This window comes from Crocodylus siamensis, chromosome 2, assembly GCF_052110815.1.
Source record: "Crocodylus siamensis isolate JL-2025a chromosome 2, ASM5211081v1, whole genome shotgun sequence".
In the NCBI taxonomy this organism is placed as follows: domain Eukaryota; kingdom Metazoa; phylum Chordata; order Crocodylia; family Crocodylidae; genus Crocodylus; species Crocodylus siamensis.
In genome coordinates, this window is record NC_143396.1 from 7,581,665 (window position 1) to 7,600,698 (window position 19,034).

Sequence of the window (19,034 nt, forward strand, 5' to 3'; positions counted from 1 at the left end):
TAAAAAATGTCTTTAAAAATGTTTTGCAAAAATCTAGTTGGTCTAAACAAAGATATCGCCTCTGCCATGAGTCCTGATTGAGGCAGGGGTGTATCATTCGGGAGCCGTGAACATTTGCTCATCCTGCTCTCAAAGTGCTGACAAGTAGCACAGATTCAGTTCAGTCTCTCTACAGGGGTATCACCAGTAACAGCCCCTGGCTGCCGGCACTCTTCATCTGGCGTAGCCACAATCCCAGTTAGATTATTTTCTATTAAGTCACGAATGATTGAAATATTCAACGTGAGTCCATTCAATCTCCTTTTGTATGTATTCTTCCTGTTCTTCTTTAAGCATGAGTTCAGTAAAGATCTTTTGCAGCTTCTCATTACAGTAGTTAATACTGAATTGCTCGATGCTGTTTTCCTCAAAAATTTCAAAGCAATCGATGTCCAACATGAGTGCCCAGGGTCTAGAATAAACTCCCCCCAAAGTGGGTACAATCACATACTCTGGTTTTATCTATGAAAAACATCTGGAGGAGTCTATTCGTGGCAGCACATAGATCTGTGTTGGCTGTAAAACCTGCCTGAGAGGCAGGGTAAATAATATTGAGGCTGCCCCTGTGGCAATTAGTAGCCCAAGTGAGTGGTGAGCTGTGTCTGTGCTAAACAGCATATGCATTCCCTTAGGTGGTAACTCAGGCCTGTATCTCCCATTAACTCCCCCCAAACCCCCTGCTTCCAAAGTACACATTTCCCTATGTCCACTTCGGCTTCACCATCTCTACCATCACCATCTGGATGGCTTTCCTGTGGCCTCACCCTACCAATCTGCTCATTGCTTCACAGTCCATCCTAAAAGAAATCCTCACCAAGTGCATAGCATTGCAGGGTTTGGGGTTGTAGACGCTGTGGGGGCAGGCAAGCGTCTTTGGGTAGATGGTGATCTCTTTTATTAGACCAACTGGGTAGTTGGAAAAAAAGGTTCTTTGCAAGCTTTTGGGCCCAATCCCCTTCCGAAAGCTTGCAAAAAACTTTTTTCCCACTGCTCCATTGGTCTAATAAAAGATAGCAGATCTACCCAAAGAAGCGTGCCTGCCGATGGCCATAACATGGTGAGAGCTGACAACACGCCAGCAGCACCTGAACAGCCATCAGCCTACAAGATGTGGGCTCTGAAGACGCGCTCCACAATATGAAGAAGCACGGCGTGCCCTGCACCCCTCCATGCGCCCACAAATGTACCCACCGCAGCAGCCTGGACCAGGACCAGTGGAGGGCATTTTGGAGCAGGGCTAAAGAAGCTGGCACTCCTCACATTTGCTGTGAATGGGCAGTTTCCTTGGTGGATTTGAACTGGGACTTCTGTAGGGAAGAGACCAAAGTGATGAATAAAGAAACTCCCCACTCTAAAGGCATTGGTGGCTACAGAATAAGTTTTGCTCCAAAGAAAATCCCTCTTGTGTTCATGCACGTGCACACATAGCCCTGCCTCAGGCAGTCACTCCCCATTCCTCAAGTCAGCATCAGCAAGGACTGTTCATAGGCAGCAGCTTTGATTTCCCTTAGCAGGTGGCCCTGTGAACAGGTGACTAGAGACACAGTCATCTCCTGACACGGATGATCAGCCAAAGGGCATTTCTTGAGGGCGGGGAGAAACCTGGTTTTAGTGCATTTATGGAGCATTGTGACTGACATTAAAGGCTGACTACCACATCCCTCACTGATGCTGTTTAGAGGAAAGAGGGGCCTGGATGTCTATTAGGGCTGTGCGAAACGCCTGCGTTTCTCTTTGGTTTCGGATTGGGCGTTTTGGAGGGATGGCGTTGCATTTCAGCATTTCATAGGGCTGTCTGAAACAGCTGTGTTTTGGTTTGTTTTGGATTCGGTGTTTTGGAGGGACGGTGATTCATTTCAGAGCTGTTTCAAAATTTCAACCTTGTTTCAGCCTTAGGCTATAATGGGAATCACAAAATTGCATATAACTTTGTCATTTCTTGCCTGATTTGGATGAAACTTGCAGGCACGGTAGTCCCTTCTAAGGCCATGAAGCCTGCCAAGTTTCAAGGAGATAGATGCAGGATAGATCTGGGGGCTGCTTCCCCCAGGAGGAGTCTGGCACAGCTCCAGAGCTCTACCGGGGGCGCAGGCCCCCAGATCTGCGTGCAGGCTGCTGGTTTGGGCCAGCACCAGCACTGAGTTCTTCCTGGCACTTGGTGCAGGCTGCTCTGGGCAGACTTGGAGGCTGGTGCTGGCCCCAGCTGGCAGCATGCTGTCATCCCCATGCTCTGCATCTGGTGAGTGCGGAGCTTTAAAAATAGAAAAGCCCCACACTCACCAGCTCTGGCAGCAGTGACTGGGGCTTCTGAGGGCTTGTGGCAGAGCCCCCCCACCTTCAGTAGAGTGCAGCAGGAATAGCAACCCCCCTCCACCTGGCACCTGCATGGCAGCTGCACTATCGCAAAGGTGCAGCATGGCTTAGCCAGGTGCTGCATGCTGCCTGGGACCTGGGGCAGGTCCACGCGTCAGCCGGCGCTCCCAGTTCAATCCCTCAGCTCTTCCCAGGGGGCAGGGCCCCGGATCTGCACGAGCTTTCAGCAGGCTGCTGCTGCTGGTTGGGGAAATAGCCTGGAGCCATTGTCATCCCCAGCTGGCAGCAGCAGCCTGCTGTCATCCCATATTATCTGGGGGCACAAGCCCCCTGGGAAGAACTGGTGGCAGCATTGGGGAGCTGAGGAATTGAACTGGGACCTGGGGGAATGATTCAGGGACATGAACATGCCCCCTGGTTCAATTCCCAGGCTCCTGGTTTGATTCCCCAGCACTGGGATTGGAAGGGACCTCAAGGACGGACGGCTGTCACAGGCTACAGATACAGCTACAGATATCAATATCAAAGTAGTCCTTCCTTCCCTCCTCCTCCTCCCTCTTTCCCTGCAAGCCCACCTCTGAAATGTTTTGGAAACATCCAAATCATTTCAGAAAATTTCCAAAATGTTTTGAATGGCCCGTTTCATCTCAGAGCTGTTTTGGAGCTCTGGATTTCATTTCGGATTCAGTGTTTCAACCATTGAAACATCCAAGTCCAAAACAAAACAAAACAGCTGCCGAAATTTCACACAGCCCTAATATCTATGCCTGCAACCCTGCATTGGTGGGAGTGCTGCCAGCAGATGGAGGGCAGTAATTCTCCCCTCTATTCAGCACTGGGGAGGCCACATCTGGAGTCCTGTATCCAGTTTTGGACCCCTCCCCCCACTACAGAAAGGATGTGAACAAGTTGGAGAGAGTCCAGCAGAGGGCAATGAAAATGGTTGGGGGCTGGGGGACATGACTGGTGAAGAGAGGCTGAGGGAACAGGGCTGATTGAGTCTGCAGAAGAGAAGACCGAAGGGGATTGAATAGTAGCCTTCACCTCCCTGCAGGGGGGCTGCAAAGAGGATGGAGCTGGGCTGTTCTCAGTGGGGGCAGATGACAGGACAAGGAGCAATGGGCTCAAGCTGCAGCAAGGGAAGTTGAGGTTGGATATTAGAAAAAATGTTATCATGTGGAGGGTAGTAAAACACTGGAACAGGCTCCCCAGAGAGGGTGCAGTCTCCATCCTTGGCGGTGTTTAAGACAAAGCCTTGGCTGGGGTGTTGTAGTTGGGGCTGGTCCTGCTGTGAGCAGGGGGTTGGACTGGATGTGATCTCCTGAGGGCCCTTCCAGCCCTTATTTTTGATGATCCTAACCCAATGCTCCTGTGCTCTGGCTGACTTCCTTAGGTAGCCCTCCTTCTTTTCCAGTACTGGGTGTTGCATGGACCCTGCATCTCAGAGGCAGAGCAGACCTTGCTTTCCAATATCTCCTACTTCTTATCCTCCTTACAGGGAGCAGCTCGTGGTAAGACATTGGCAGAACCGGGTGCTGCTCCCTAGTTCCCCATGTGACCTCAAATAAAGTTTTGAGCTCTTTGTGCCTCAGTTCACCTCTGCGCAGTAAAACACCCATTCCCATTAAAGTTTCCCAAGCCCCTAACGCTGACCCTAGTCAGTGCCCTAAATAGTGTTTGCAAATTGCTCTGGCCAATAGGTGCTTTTAACAAGCCGGCCTGTTAGTTTTCTCACCTACTTTTCCAGCCAATATTCGAAGCCTAAGGAAACCTAGGAGGTTGCCCCAAAAACCTGCAGCTGGCACCTCCCAGGCTGCCCCTAGACAGCTCTTTGGTGTGTCCACTGCACCACAAGGCCTGGGCCGCAACCTGCTGAGGGCAATAGGCAGGCACCCTTCAGGCGCCCCTGGGTTGGATTAGGCCTATCACGGGGCGAAGTCTGCCTGCATCCCATGGGGTCACATGAGTGTTACCTGCAGATGTAGTTTTCCCGGCAGGCATCCAGAGGAGCCAGGCAGTTGGGCTTCTCCTTGGCCTCGTAGGAGCAGGCAGGGACGATGGTTTGGCGCCGGCGCTCAGCGCAAGCCGTGTCCTCACAGGGGCAGAAGAGCAGCTCGTGGGTGTACTCGGGGGGCACACGGTCGAAGAACTTGCGCAGGGCCTTGTGGCACTTGGAGCGGTTGCAGGTGTCGGCCCGGGCTGCGCGCCGGATGCAGAAGGAGACGTACTCCATCCTCAGCCGCTGGCATATCTCGTCCACGTTGCAGGCTTTGGCGGCGTCCAGGCAGCGGTTCACCTGGGTCACCTCATTCTCTGAACCTGCAGCACCGGGAGACACCGAGGAGGCAGAGCATCAGTTCATGGCAGGGCTGGGCCTGGCCAGACTGCCCAAATGGAGAGGCTAGGATTGGTACTGGGGTCCAGAAGTGGTCCCATGTGAAGCCATGAGGAAACCAGCTAACTTCTAAGTGTCCCTCCCCAGCCATTTGGAGAAGGGATGGAGGGACAGTTTCTGGGTACTGCCTAGGTCTGTTGGCTACCCTCTCCCTAGTCCTCGCTGGGTCTTCCTGACCTGGTAGGACCTTCTTCCTCTGGTCTCCTTTCCAGGTTTCCTCCTGCTTGCTCAGCCCTGCCTAAGGGTGCAACATTTCCTGGCAATACCCAGCTGCAACGTCAGCAGGATTATGCACCAGAAACAGCCCTAGGAGCCCTGCAAGGATGTGGCTACCATGTGCAACCAGCCTGCCCCTGCCAAACACAGCGACACGGTGGCCAGTTTCTTCGACCTTCTTCCAAAGTGTCTTGGGTGGGTCATGGATGGAGGGAGGTAGATGCAGGTCAGATCCAGCCTGCTTGCTCTACACAATAGCTAGAGAGATGGGAAAAGTGAGCAGGGGGCCTGCGGCACCTCTGAACCAGTGAGGGTTTCTACCGCAGATGCATGGAAGAGGGTTGCACTGAGGGCTAATCAGTTGTACAAGGGAGTGGGAGATGGCTTGTCTCATGAATGATCAGTTAGGCCCAACTTTCCAGCCCTTCAGGCCAGGTGAATGGCATGAGGGCGGTCTGTGTGTTGGGTCCTGTGAGGGGTTGGTCCATGGCTGCGATCTAGTATGCCAGCCTAAATCTGCACCCCTGGATCCAGGTGCGCGCTGGGGTGAGTTGGTGTATGAGGCCATGCTATCCGGCTCCCTACAGGTCTGGAAATTTGGCAGCAGGGGAGTGGCAATTAGCATTGCCATTGCTCCTCACCATCACATTTCCAGACACTCAGGGATCCCCCCATGTCGGATGACGTGGCTTTGACTCTGGATTGGGGGTTGAGCACCCCTGAATGAGAGTTTTGACAGCAGACAGGCCACAAAACCCCCAGGTTTATGGTGGTGCATTTTCTCCAAATCCCAGCAGTGACCTGCTGGTAAAACAGCCTCCCAAGCTGGCAGGAGACCACTGCCGGAGTCTGGAGCCTCATTACCTGCTGAATCCAAGCCCCTTGCAACAACCCCCGAGGTATTTATCCTCGCTGAAACCCCATGAGGCCGAGCAGTGCCGTTACCCCTGCACAGCATATGGGAAATGGAAACTCAGATCATCAAAGGTTTTTACAAGCCTAATTTCCTCAGTCCAGCCCACTGAGGATCGGGGTTTGGTGACTTGTCTGAGGTCCGTGACAAAGCAGGGAGTCTCTCTGAAAGCCCAGACTACTGCTCCAACCACTGGGCCATCCTTCCCCTCTTGCAAGTTAAGGTATCCAGGTTGTAGCCATATTGGTCTAGAAGCAATCAGGACTCATAGTAGAGGTGATATCCTTTATTAGACCTAGATTTTTGAAAAAAAAATTTTTTTTGCAAAAAAGCACCCCAAAAACAAAAACTAGACTTTTGCCCCCTGTAGCAGGGCACTAAGGTGCCTGCTACTGATAACAGTAATATGGGCTCAGCTGCCACTCCCAGGGCAGCACAGGTAGGTCGCTGAGACAACCAGTTGGGTCAGCTGACCAGAAGGAGGCAGGGCCTGGCCTATATAAACAGCCAGGCTGAGGCTGGAAGGTCAGTTCCCTTCTGGCAGCCAAGGAGGCTTGGAGCTCGCTGGAGCAAGCAGGGCAGGCATGGTAGAGAAGGCTGATGGCCTGAGCAGCGTTGGCATAAGGATAGTGGGTGGAGGAAACCCTAGCAGGGATACATATAAAGGATAGCCAGGTTGGCTTGGGATTTATGTTATAGCCAAGGGGCTTTGTGTTTTCTGTTTTGTCGTTGTGTAACACTGGAGGACCGGGTGAGGCTGTAGGGGTTGAAGGAGGCCTCATGGGAGCTCCCCAGTAGCGGGGAGGTTCCTAGCGCCAGAGAGGGCGCTGCGTTTTGGGGTGTCCTGACCCCGGCCCCAGTGTGGGCAGCATTGGGAGGAGGAGCCCAGTGGGCAGAGGACCCGAGAAAGAGGGTCTGGAGGGCCAGGTAAGGCCGAGGCCGCCTGAGCCCCAATTGTGGAAAGCCCCAGTGGGGCGTAGGACCTGGAAAGGAGGTCCGAGGGCCAGGTAAGGCCGAGGCCGCCTGAGCCCTATTGAGCAAGGCCCTGGTGTGGGCGGGAGCATGAGCAAGGCCTCGGTACAGGCGACAGTATAGAGGCAAGGCCCCGGTGCCAGCTGTGGGAGCCGCGGGGAGAAATCTGGAGGAGCCCACAAGGGCGCAGGCAGGCAACAAGACAGAGCTCTGATACATCAAGGCACCGTGCCAAGGAGGGCAAGAAGGCAGCTTCCCTTTAACAATATTTACCAGCAAGATGTGGCGGGCGAGATGCAGGGGGTGCATTCAGACCCGAGTTGGCACGGTAGGTAGGGGGCGCTAGGGGAGGTCACAGCACCCCTAGGTCGTCGTGCCACGCCCCCCCCCCCAAATAATTTTTTTTTTTGCAAAAATCTAGCTGGTATAATAAAAGATACCACTTCTACCATGAGTCCTGATGGCTTTTGCAGGTTGTAAAGTACTCATCACCAAAGCCAGTCGCTGCGTGAGGCATTAAGCATCTAAATCAGGATCCAATGCAGCCGTGGGATGGGGAAGAGAGGTGAGGAGAGGAAGATGGGAGTGGGTCACAGATGTTCATACACAGTTTGAAGGCTTCAGTGGCAAGGACCAAAGGGATGGATGGATCCAAAACGGGCCCCGCGCAGGGCCATTAGCATGAGCTGGCACAGCGGGGGTGAGGCTGGAGATGGGGTCCGAGGAAGATGGAGCAGTGCCTATGCAGGCTGATTCAGGGGGCCTCTCTCACACTTCCAGGGAGACAGGGGGAAAACGAGCGGAGGGAGCTGCTCGAGGCATACAGCCAGGGTCCTATGTGACAGGAGAGGGTCAAAACCAGGAGAGTCTGGCTCCGAGAAGGAGGGTTACAGCCTGAGCCCACGTCTATCCTTTATCCCTTCCTTCAAGAACTGGGGGGAAGTCACAGACAGGTCAAGCCATTAAAATATTTCCCTACCCAGTGTGAAGCCAGAGGGCAGAGGGTCAAACAGCAGGGCCTGGATAGGAAAGAGGATAAGCCGCAACAATATCTGTAGATAAATATGGGCGGCTCAGCCCAATCTGCAAGGTGTAAAATTACCCCCAGGAAAGAATTGCCCCTCGAGGTGCCTGATGGGTTAGTGTGAAGCTTCAGCGTCAGGGGCAGACGACTGGATGTGACAAGCCGGCATCTGGATTGCCCAGGGTGCATTTACCTCTGTCACAGGCGCGACGTTCCCGGAGGTGACGGGACAGAATTATGCTGGGTGTCCAGGTCCAGCACCTGGCTATCATCCCTCTGTGCAAGCTCCTTCCCATTGCAGCCACATGAGCCTACGGCTACCCCATGCCTTGCCCAAATGCCTTGACTTCTGGCTCCATGCTTCATTAGGCTCTGCTGCAACACCATGATAACACAGTGCTACCCTGGACATCCCCTAATCCCAGTTGCTAGAGGACTACAAGGCTCCCGGGTTTCTATAGACTCTGGTTTTGTTGCATCTCCTATCTGCAGTTTCTCACGGTCCTTCTGCCAGTACGGAGCAAGATGGAGGTCTCCCATTGTGGAAGCTGGGAAAACAGCCAGCTCCTTGCCCTGAAGCCCACGGGCAACAGCCAGCTAGTATCATAAGGGAGTGGAGAAAGTCTAGGCTACTTCCTCACCCCACTAAGAGGACAGGCAAGGGAACTGGGAAAGGTCAGAAGGAGAAATCAGGAAATCATAGAGAAGTAGGGCTAGGAGCAGCCTCAAGAGGTCATTTAGTCCAACCCCTGCCTCAGGCAGGCAAGATCGTGTGTCCCGTATGGGGATCGCAAGGCAAAGTCAGTGGTGGTTTTCGCAGAGGAGGCAGGGAATGGGGACCAGACTGAGTTGACCGGGTCCAGAAAAGATGCTGACTCCAGGCAGGGCTTGGACCTGGGCCCCCTTGGTTTCTACCTGGATTTCAAAGAGATGATCAATGGTGGAGGATCTGAGCAATCGCCACTGAGAACCGAGCCTGTAAAGAGGTCGGTGAATGATGAGCAATGCACCACGAGCATCTCTGCAGGCCGGTGTGCACAAACCTTGCTTGCAGCATAGCGGCTGCGCTTCAAGGTGGTTCGGGGTTTCTTGCACTCAATACCACGAGCGCAGTGGATGAGGGCTGAAAATGCCGCGCCTGTGTGATTGCAGAGGAGCTGTTGTGCAGAAAGGGGTGGGAGAGCTTCACTATGAAAGTATCAGGATGCCCCTGTATAAGTCCACGGTCCACACCTTGAATGTTGTGCCCAGTTCTGGTCCCTACACCTCAAAAAGGATATAGAAGATCTAGAGATGGTCCAGAGAAAGGCAACAAGGATGATTTAATGGTATGGAGGGCATTGGCGATGCGTAGGGGGTGCATGTGTAGCCCCTGAGATTGGCCGTGCACCCCCGGTAAGTGCCAGCCATGAAAACAGAAGTGCCGGTGGAAGTGCACTTCCGGCTTCGCTGCTGGCTTGATAATCACACCCCCCCACACACCATCGGTGATCTGGTGCCCCCCCAGACTCAGCAGGCACCAGTTGCCCATGATGGAGGGGCTTCCACATGAGGAGAGACTAAGGAGGAAAAGAGATGCCTGTGGGGGGGAACATGATAAGTGTTTACCAAATACTAAATGGTGAAGAGAAAGTCAGTAGGGATTTGTTATTGACTGTGTCTCACAAGGCAAGAACCAGGGGGTCACAAAAATGAAACTAGTAGGTAGGAAGTGGAAAAAGAACGGAAACCAGTTCTTTTTCACGGCACGTAGAATTGAAGTGTGGAGCTTGTTGCCACCAGATGTGGGGGAAGATGAGAGTTTAGCCCGATACCAAAAGGGATTGGACACGTTCTTGGAGGAAAGGGGCATCGGTAGCTATTGAGCATGGGAAGTAGGGATGCAGCCTCGGGCTCTGAACTTCCTAGAGCAGTGGTTTGCAACTGGTGGTCCACCGGCCCTCGGAGGTCCTTGGACTTTGTCTAAGGGGTCTATGGAAGATGACTACAATCGGTCCAAAGGATGCGAATACCCACACTCACAATTCAGAAGGCTCCATTTGTATTTTTTTAGGGGCCTGAAAACGAAAGAAGGTTGAACACCCCTATCCTAGACCTCAAATGCTGGAGGCTGCAAGTGGAGAGGACCAGTGGGAAAAAACCCTGGTCAGACCCCTTCCTGCATCCGCTCTGTGCCCCTGTGTGAGACAGGAGACTGGGCAAGGTGGGCCCAGGACATGGCACTTCTTATCTTCTTCTATGCTGGGTGGAGATCTCAAGACGCCAGCACTGAAGAGCACAGCAGAGGCAGGCCTTGGTGCAATGGTCTCTGGAGGAAATGCCAGGCTGCGGGCACCATCTCAGAGGAGGAAAGAGTCCAGTAAAGGAAAAGTTGGAGCTCATCTGTGCCTCTGAAGCTTCAAGAATGTCACTGGCAGGAAACAGGGAGTCAACGGGTCAATTTGCACCTTGTGTCTTCAGGGTCGCAGCTCCACCAGCTTCAACGGGATTGCTCTCGACTGACGTCTTTTTATGAAAGAGCAGATTCATAGTCCTGGAGGTCTCCGAGATTAACCCTCTGGCAGAGCAAGGTGGTCACTCCAGCAAAGCACCCAAAGCTAGTGCCCAGGCCGTGAAGGAAAACCCTTCCAAAACCAAGCCCATCGTTTCTTGATGTGGTTTTACAATGGAAGAAAGAGACCCTAGGAAACCAAATGTAAATGAGTGAAGAATGCCCTGGAAACAAGTGAAAGGGAAAGCATATCCACATCTTCCTGATTTTGCTCTTCAGCTACTTCAAGTAGGGAGTTAATGATACCTCTTACCTAAGGAAACACTACAAAATCCCTGCTAGGAGAGGTTGGGTGTTTCCGAGAGAATGTCGTTAGTCTCCGTGTCTGATGGAAAAGAAGAAGGTGAGGAAAGAGAAACAATTTGAAAGCATCAAGTTTTTCATCTCTTTTAACAAAAGTCCCATGGCCCAAAGCAAATGGAGGGACATTTTACCAAGGAGAGAAGCTATATGCTGAGAAGGAGAAAAAAAAATCTAAGTATTATGTTAAATTTAGGATGAAATGCCAAGACAACCCATAGCTTTGATGGGACAATGAAGCCAACCAACCATCTTTGGGAAATTAGTGAAGATGGTGCTGATTTTGCTGAAAATTTTACGGCGGACCTAAAAAGCAAAATTCTGTTTTCTCTGATGTTACAGAATATTCCCCGGTGTCAGCCAGGCCCTCGTTCGGTCGCTTTTACAGACAGCGTTGCCTTTTTTTCCTTTTTGATATGCGCGGCTTAACTTGAAAAGGAAGTTTGACTTTGACGTGCTGGGATGAGATCATTTTTTGATGGATAAAAGTTTTGCCGTACCTACCGCAGCTGCTCTTAAAAACACGACAACGACTATTGTTGGAGTGCCGCTTTACTCGGGGAAGCTGCCGGCTCGGCTGTAGCAAACAGCTGATCGAAACGGTTGCGTTACTCTTTCAGTTTATGAATCACTTTGAATACCCGAGCTCTCTCCTGCACCCACGCGTCGACAAAGAACGTGTTTTTTAAAAGCTCTGCTACAATTAAAACAGATGGATATAATTCTGCCGTACATTTTTCATGGCCATTATCCATTATTTATGGAAAAAGCCAGTTAAAAGTAGCAGTAGTGATGACTCTGTATGGTGATATACATTCCTGTGGATTTTATGGCTGGTCTGGGGGTAACATTGAGGGCTTGTCTACACTGCAGGGGCAGCGAGTCTGACATTCGCATGAACAAAAATGCAAAACCCAAGACAGGTTTTCCATCACATCTGCTGCGTGAATGTGGGTCTGAACTGTTCATTACAGGAACACATCACCAGTGCAAGCTCACTAGTTTTGTCCCTATTTAAATAGCTGGTTTAATAACTGAGTGGGTATGAAAGCCCCTGCTTGCAGTTCTCATATTCTGCAGCTCCCTCGTGACTTATAATAGATGGGGCAAATCAAGCTATGAGCCCGCAAACACTTACCTGTGTGAGGAGTGCCCAGATACTCACCCACAGAAAGTTAAACCAAGTGTTTGCAGGGCCTCCTCAATATTCATTAGTTAATTAATATTAATGACCACTGATTAATATTAATAGTTGGCACTATTAATATTGATAGCAATTTTGCTTTGTATCCAGGGTTCAAGCCTGGCTCTAGACCTGCACTGAAGGGTGCCAACCTTGCCAGCCCGCATCAGCCCAGCTGTCAATGGGCACCTGGTTGTACAGGCCAGGGTGGTAAAGGCTGCTGCACGTGATGCTCACTACATCGTCCCCTCGTGTACCCCTGACTGCAGAGATTGGCTTGACTAGGCTAGCCTGGGCTGACCCACAGGTCAGCCCTTTCGTACTGCTATGACGAAGAAGGAAAGCACCTTTTCTGTCTTGCTGCAGAGAGTAAGACACAGACCCATGGCTTGAAGTTGCAGCAAAGTCCATTCAGATTGGGTATCGGGGAAAACATCACCATTTGAACAGTGAGGCAGTGGGCTGGACACGTAGGGAAGGTGTGGACTCTCCATCGCTGGAGGTGTTCAAGAAGATGATGGATGGGGGTGACGTAGGCACAGCGATGCCTCTGCTCTGCTATAGCTATTTCCCATGCTTCTGGGCTTTGCTGGTTGCTGCATGGGGCTGGGAGGGAATTTCCCCTCCCCTATCCCTCCTCCCTGCAGCTACATGTGTCAGCATTTGTTTTAGTGGCAGTGGGTGTTAGCTGCAGCCAAGGCTGGGCATTTTGACCAGGCTGTGCCAATGCTACTGCTGGGACTTAAATCCAGAGCTTCCCGGCTAGCGTGTCTTGCCCCTTGCTCAGGATCAGACCAATTGCCATATTTGGGGTCAGGGAGAAATTTTACCCCATGGTCAGATGGGTAAGGAGTGTGGGGGTTTTGCCTTCCTCAGGAGCAGAGGCCGTGGGCTCCTTTCCTTGGATCACTTGAGTGTATTTTCGCAACCTTTGTTGTTCCTGTATTTTAACAACCTTGTTGAAACACATTCAATCTCTTGAATGTATTTTAACCTGGCAGGATGTTGCCCATTTGGTCGCCCTGCTTTCCCCGTGGCAGGTTTGGGCGTTATGACTTGTGGGTGTGTTGGGCTGACTGTGTAGGTTTCCTAGTGGGTTAGATAATGGACTTATATAGGCTGGTTTGGATAGGGCTGATTCTGCCTCAGGCAGGGGGTTGGACTAGATGTGACCTCTGCTTCTATACAATTCTGCGATTTGAAGAAGTAATGCCAGGCTAATGGAAGACACCAATTCCCAGTTTTTCCTCTGAATAAGGGCCAAGGGGTACGGATCTGTTGGTCCGCACTCTGCGGACTTGACAACCTCACTGGAAACCTTAGACGCCTGTTGACTGCTGGGAATCTCTAGGCTTTGCCCTCCCGACTGCGTTGCAAGGACGGGAACCTGCAGTGCCTCGCCTGGACTCTGAATTTGCACCAAGTTCTGCATGCAGCCAGCAGCCTTTGAGGCAACTCCTTGTGATCCCCATCTCAGGTGCTCAGCCAGCCCTGAAGGACACAGGCCTCCCCTAACAAATACCGGGGCTGTTCGGCATCCTGGCAGGAATCAGTGGGCATCCCAAAGGGAAAGAGGACACCTGGCAACTTTATCAGCACATCATCACTCCCAGTCCCACCCCCCCAGCAATCACAGCAATCACACAGCGCATAAATCCCTACCCTGGGGGAGGGCAGCACACGTGATGCATTAAGTGTCTCCAGAGCAGGCAGTTTCATAATAAAAAGCAGACAGGCTGAGCTGAAAGGCTATTCCTTCACTTCTTAGTGTGCAAGACCCCCGCGTTGCTGCAGAAGGGCTCTCGGGGTACGCTCTTGTCATGCTAGCTTGCCCTGCAGCATGCTGGTCAATCACTGTTAATGGTGATTAATGGTATAGGGTCTCAGGTTCCAGTCTCACTGGGTGTGATGTGATCCCTGACACCAGCAGGGAACTGGACGTGAGACGTTCCCGTCCTGAGTCGCTGTGTGCTTTGGGAGTGAGTGCAGAGAGTGAAGTCAAACCTTGTTCTGGTCGAGGTGTGAGGTTTCTCAGCTTCCTTCCTAGGTAACCAGCCCCAGTGACCCTGCGTGCTCTTGAATGACTATTAATGCTGTACTGGGATCTGTCACGAGTATGGGGTAGCTGTGCTGGGGAATCGGGTGGATATTTCACTTTAAGGCACTCAAAACCTTTCTACATTCAATGCACCCCTCTTTGGACTCGAGGCCCCCCTCGGACAATGCCAGCTCCTGGTTCTCACTTGTTTTTTGACTGCAGAAAAATACCAGAGCAATTCTGTTGCAACGGGCAAAGAGCGATCACAACAGGTTTGTCACATTATGGATTCCAATTTGAAACATCTGGGTGCGTCCCAGATGTGCATGGACATTTGCTCCCTCAGGGGCAAGTAGCGGCGGTGCACCTTGCTCTGCCACTTCTTGTCCCTGGGGAACACCCATGCCACGTGCACTTTGGCGTGCAGCAAGTTGCCCTGGGTTGGGCAGGGGGGGCTGGGGCCAGCACTGACTTACCTGGGGTCCCGGGAGCCTCCTGGGACTGCATCCACAGCTATTCTGGAGCCTGGCTGGCAGCAGAGCAGGCTCCCGGTGGCCTGGCTCCGCTTTTCAGCAGCGTACGCTGGCCGAGCGTGCGTTGCTTCGGGTTTTTTTTCTCCCCCACATTTTTTGTTGATGCCTGGGTATCCAGGAGTCAAAAAAACCCACGGAAAAAACCCGTGGTGCAGCGCATGCTCAGGCAGCATGGAGAACATGGAGAACACCGGACTGTGCGGTATGGAGCGCCACATACTGCATGGCCATGCTCGTCTGGATGCGCCCACTGGGTTTATTTGGGCATCCTGTTTACACAGCTCCAGTGCATACATTGTGTGGGCTGCTGGAGCACCCCTGACAGGAGCTCAAAGCACCCTAGGGTGCTGCAACACCCCGGTTGAGAATCACTGCTCTAAGAGTGATTCTCAACGGTCACCGTCAGCCCGTCCACCTAGGGCACATTAGAAGAAGTCATCCAGCCCAGCATGCCGGGGGGTCCTTAAGGAAAGCGCCAGAGCGAGCAGCTCTAGCGTGCTCTCCTGGAGGTGGCTGAGATGCAGCAAGACCAAGGGGAGCTGGGTTGGCGAGGCGGGTGTATATGGGTTCTGCATTGTCGCTTCAGAGGCAAGACTTGCTCAGCTGGAGCAGAAGTGTGGGATTAGGGCTGTTTGCTGATTTAAAGCCCTCTTTCTCTGAGCCTTTGTTCCTGCCGCTAACTCAGGCAGCTGGTCACTATATCATCGCTCACCAGTTCCCAGAAGGAAGCCACCCAGCGGGCACATCTACACATGTGCATTTACTGTGGAGTAACTGAAATCACTGCGCGGTATGGGTGTGCGTCTACATGTGCATGCCTGTACTCCTCAGTAGATACGGTGGCTTATACCAACGTCAGTGTAAATTTGATACCTGCATCATGCAGGTATCAATTTTACGCCCAATTAGTTACTGCGCAGTAACACATGTGTAGATGCCTTACTGCGTAGTAGGGCTGTGCGAAACAGCACCGTTTTCTTTCAACTTCCATTTTGCCCTGTCAAAGGGACAGTGTTTCATTTTGCTGTTTCAAAGCACAGTTTCATTTCATTTTGTCAAACCTGTTTCATTGTTTCAACACTGTTTCAATGCATTGCAATGTTTTGCCCATAGGCTATAATGGGGAATCATGAAAATGTCTATAACGTTGTCATTTTTTGCCTGATTCGATGATCATATATATTTCGGATCATAGGATCAGTAGTCCCTTCTGAGGGCATGAAGCCTGCCAAGTTTCAAGGAGAGAGGTGTAGGAGTTTCTGGAAAACTCCACTTCAAACTGTTCAAAGCAAAACTTGTCTCCCTTGCCGGCAGTGGCAGCCTGCTGTCATCCTGTGTGCAGATCTGGGGGCCTGGGAGGGCTGTGGGGCTGTGCCGGACCTTTCCCGGGGGTGGGGGCCCTGGATCTGTGCGCAGGATAAAAGCAGGCTGCCACTGCCAGCTGGGACTGACACTGAGCGCAGCCCATGCTGAGCGCTGAGAAGAACCCAGTGCTGGCCCCAGCCAGCAGCAGCAATCTGCTGTCATCCTGCATGCAGATCTGGGGCCCTGTGCCCCCCGGGGGGCTGCAGGTCTGTGCCAGGCTCCTCCCAGGGGGTATGGGTCCCTGGATCTGCTCAAGGGATGACCACAGGCTGTCACTGCTGGCTGGGGCCAGCGCCAGCACTGGGTTCTTCCCGCCTGGCAGACTTGGGTCCTGGCACTGGCCCCAGCCAGCATGCTGTCATCCCGCGTGCAGATCTGGAGGCCTGTGCCCCCCCCGGAAGGAGTCTGGCCCTCCTGGTGGGTGAGGACCCCCAGATCGTCATGTGGGGTTTCATCAGGCTGCTGCCAGCTGGGGAAAAAGCCCAGAGCTGCCACTGTCCCCAGTTGGCAGCGGCAGCCTGCTCTCATCCCACATCATCCAGGGGCCCGCACCCACTGGGAAGAGCTGGGGAAGCAATCGGGGAGCTGGGGAATTAAACCGGGAGCTAGATATCAATGTCAGAGCAGTCCTTCCCTGCTCTTCCTCCTCCCTCTCCTTAGTTTCTGTTTAGCTGCAAGCAAACCCGGCTTCAAAACTCGAAACATTTTGAAAGTTTCAGAACATTTTGAGCGCTCTCATTTCATTTTGAAGCTGTTTCAAAGCCTTTCATTTCATTTTGATTTCACTGTTTCAAGCTCGAAATGCGTCAAAACAGCTTTGAAATGAAACACCCGGCAAAATTTCACACAGCCCTACTGCGCAGTGACACTGTGTGTGTGGACTGACTTGGGACCAACTTAGTCAGTCCACACACAGCGTTAATGCGCTTTAACACCTATATGTGTAGATGCCGGCCTATTCCTGCTCACTGTGCAGTAATTTACTCTGCAGTAAATTTAAACCGGTGTAAATGCACATGTAGACGTGCCCAGTGAGTCCTGCAGGGAGATAGCAGGGAATGTGTGGGGTAGGATACCTCCCTTCCCATCCAGGTAAAGGAATTAGGACCCTCCATCCCCAAACCAGTCCAGGCAAGCGGCTGAGAGCCGAGGTGGCTGCTCTCCGAAAGAACAGATGGGGAACAAAATGCAGTCAAGCCTATAACTACAACAGGCTTTCTTCACACCCATCAGCCAAAGTGTGTCTGCACCGTCAGAGCTGGGGCTATTTAATCACATTCCCTTCATCAGATTTATGCCCAATGCATTAAGTCATGCGTGGGACAACGGCATGAATGAAGAAAACCCAGGCGCGGGGCATGGAAGACCCCCGTTCTGAGGAAACACACCTGCCTCTTTGCAGCGCACCTCTATTTATATCAGAAACACGCCCATGGTTTGCTGGCAGTCTCTTTTTCATGGCCATTTAAGCACTTTGTGCTTCTGGGCACCGGGAATCAGCGAGTGTCCCTGCTCACCCCCCTCTCCGTGGGCTTTGAGGAGCATGCGCTTGCCTGCATTGCTCTCCATACGCTTGGGATTCTTGCAGCTTGGCATTAAGGCAATGATTATAATTAAATCAGCCATTTGCCTGCGAGGGTTAGGAAGGAATTTTTTACTCGAATGCACAATTGACTGGATGTGTTATTATTATTTTTTTTCATTCAGCCTTCCTCAGAGATTGGTTGGAGCTGACAGCAGGACCCAGGATGGTGAGGACTGGTGGTCTGAGGTAGGGTGAGGACTTTGCAGGCACTCACTGCTCTCTGGATTTGGGGTTGGGAAGGGATTTCTCCCAGGGGACCTGTGGTGGTTGTCACCTGTGTGGCATGGTTCATTTGCTGAGAGCCTCTGGGTCTCTCTCACTTCATCCACTATAGGGCTTTGGTACCACGTTCGGCTTTGTTCTCTACCCAAGACAAACTAGAGGATAGTTTACGTCTAAACTAGTTACTGTTATAAGTAACTTTATGCTACCCTATAACAAACTAGAGGTTTTGGACATAATATGTAAAACATAATGGCCTGTGCTATCCCGGAGGTCAGATTATATGGACTAATGGTGCCATGCTGGCCTTGAACTTTCAGGGAATTGCTGTTATGAAGATGTGGCCATATGGGACCTTCCCTCTGAGACCCTGAATGTGCTGTGTCCTCATTGCCCCAGGAGATACAGCCGTTCATCGTTATTCCCATTTTGCAGACAAGTCAACTGAGGCACAAAGAGAAGCAGTGTGGGGCAGAGCTGGAGACAAAAACCCACGGAGCAGTGGGCCAGGCTGAAGGGACACGTGTGTAATTACTGTAGGCAGCACAGGCTGCGTTCACCCAGGAGCAGTCTCAGCAGGGATCCTCTTTTCATTCAGGATCGTGTCTGTCCTCTATGGCAGGCAAAATGACAGGATCCATGTTGCCTGACTCACAGCCCTAGGTGTCATCCTCTAGGACAGTCTTCCCCTGCCTAGTAAGCACCACAACTTCTCCATTCATGGCTACCCCAGCTCCTGAAACACCCTCCGCACAACTCAAGTCTGGTCCTAAGTCAGGGGTGGGCGAAGTCTGGCTCGCCGGCAGGTGGGGCAGGCAGGAGGTCTCCTCCTAGATGAGTCCCGGTGTCCCCTTTAGTGTCGTCACGCTATCCTCTCCACTCTCGCGTCTCACTAGTTAGGGCACGGGCACGAAACACCCATGGGCTAAGATGGGACATGCCTTAACGCCTGCCCCCCCATATCAAGCTCTCATCATGGAGCCACAGGCACCTTCTTGGCAGCGCCAACGCAGAGGTGAGCCATGCCTCAAGGTGTGAGGGCTGGAAGTGGAGCAGGCAGAGATCAAGCTGAATGCATTTGTCCTTCCCACCCAACCCACAGCCAGCCCTGGACCACGCTCTCGCACACGTACCTGCAGTGATGGACGCCAGCCGAACGTAGTCAAAGCCTCGCACGAACGGCTCGTATGGCGAGCTCTCCAACCCATTCATGCCTACAATGGGAGGGAGAGAAGTTTAGCTAGCGGTGGGGAAGATCACCCTCACCCCCAAGGCGCATCCTGGGCTTCACACGTCCCAGCAGAGCCATCATCTGCTTTTCCATGATGCATCCAAGATGCCTCATCATGGCATGTTCATAGATAGAGGCCGTTTTCCCTAGAGAA

The 19,034-nt window shown here is 52.2% G+C and overlaps 1 protein-coding gene across 1 annotated transcript in view; it reads right to left on the reverse strand.

The window, feature by feature from the left end:
• GFRA4 (GDNF family receptor alpha 4) overlaps nt 1-19,034 on the reverse strand; it is a 129,582-nt gene that overhangs the window by 16,692 nt on the left and 93,856 nt on the right. The window contains exons 3-4 of the mRNA XM_090035107.1: nt 18,783-18,863; nt 4,326-4,671 (exon numbers count right to left, since the gene is read on the reverse strand). Coding sequence (XP_089891233.1) covers nt 4,326-4,671; nt 18,783-18,863 — 427 coding nt within the window. The remainder of the gene's footprint in view (nt 1-4,325; nt 4,672-18,782; nt 18,864-19,034) is intronic.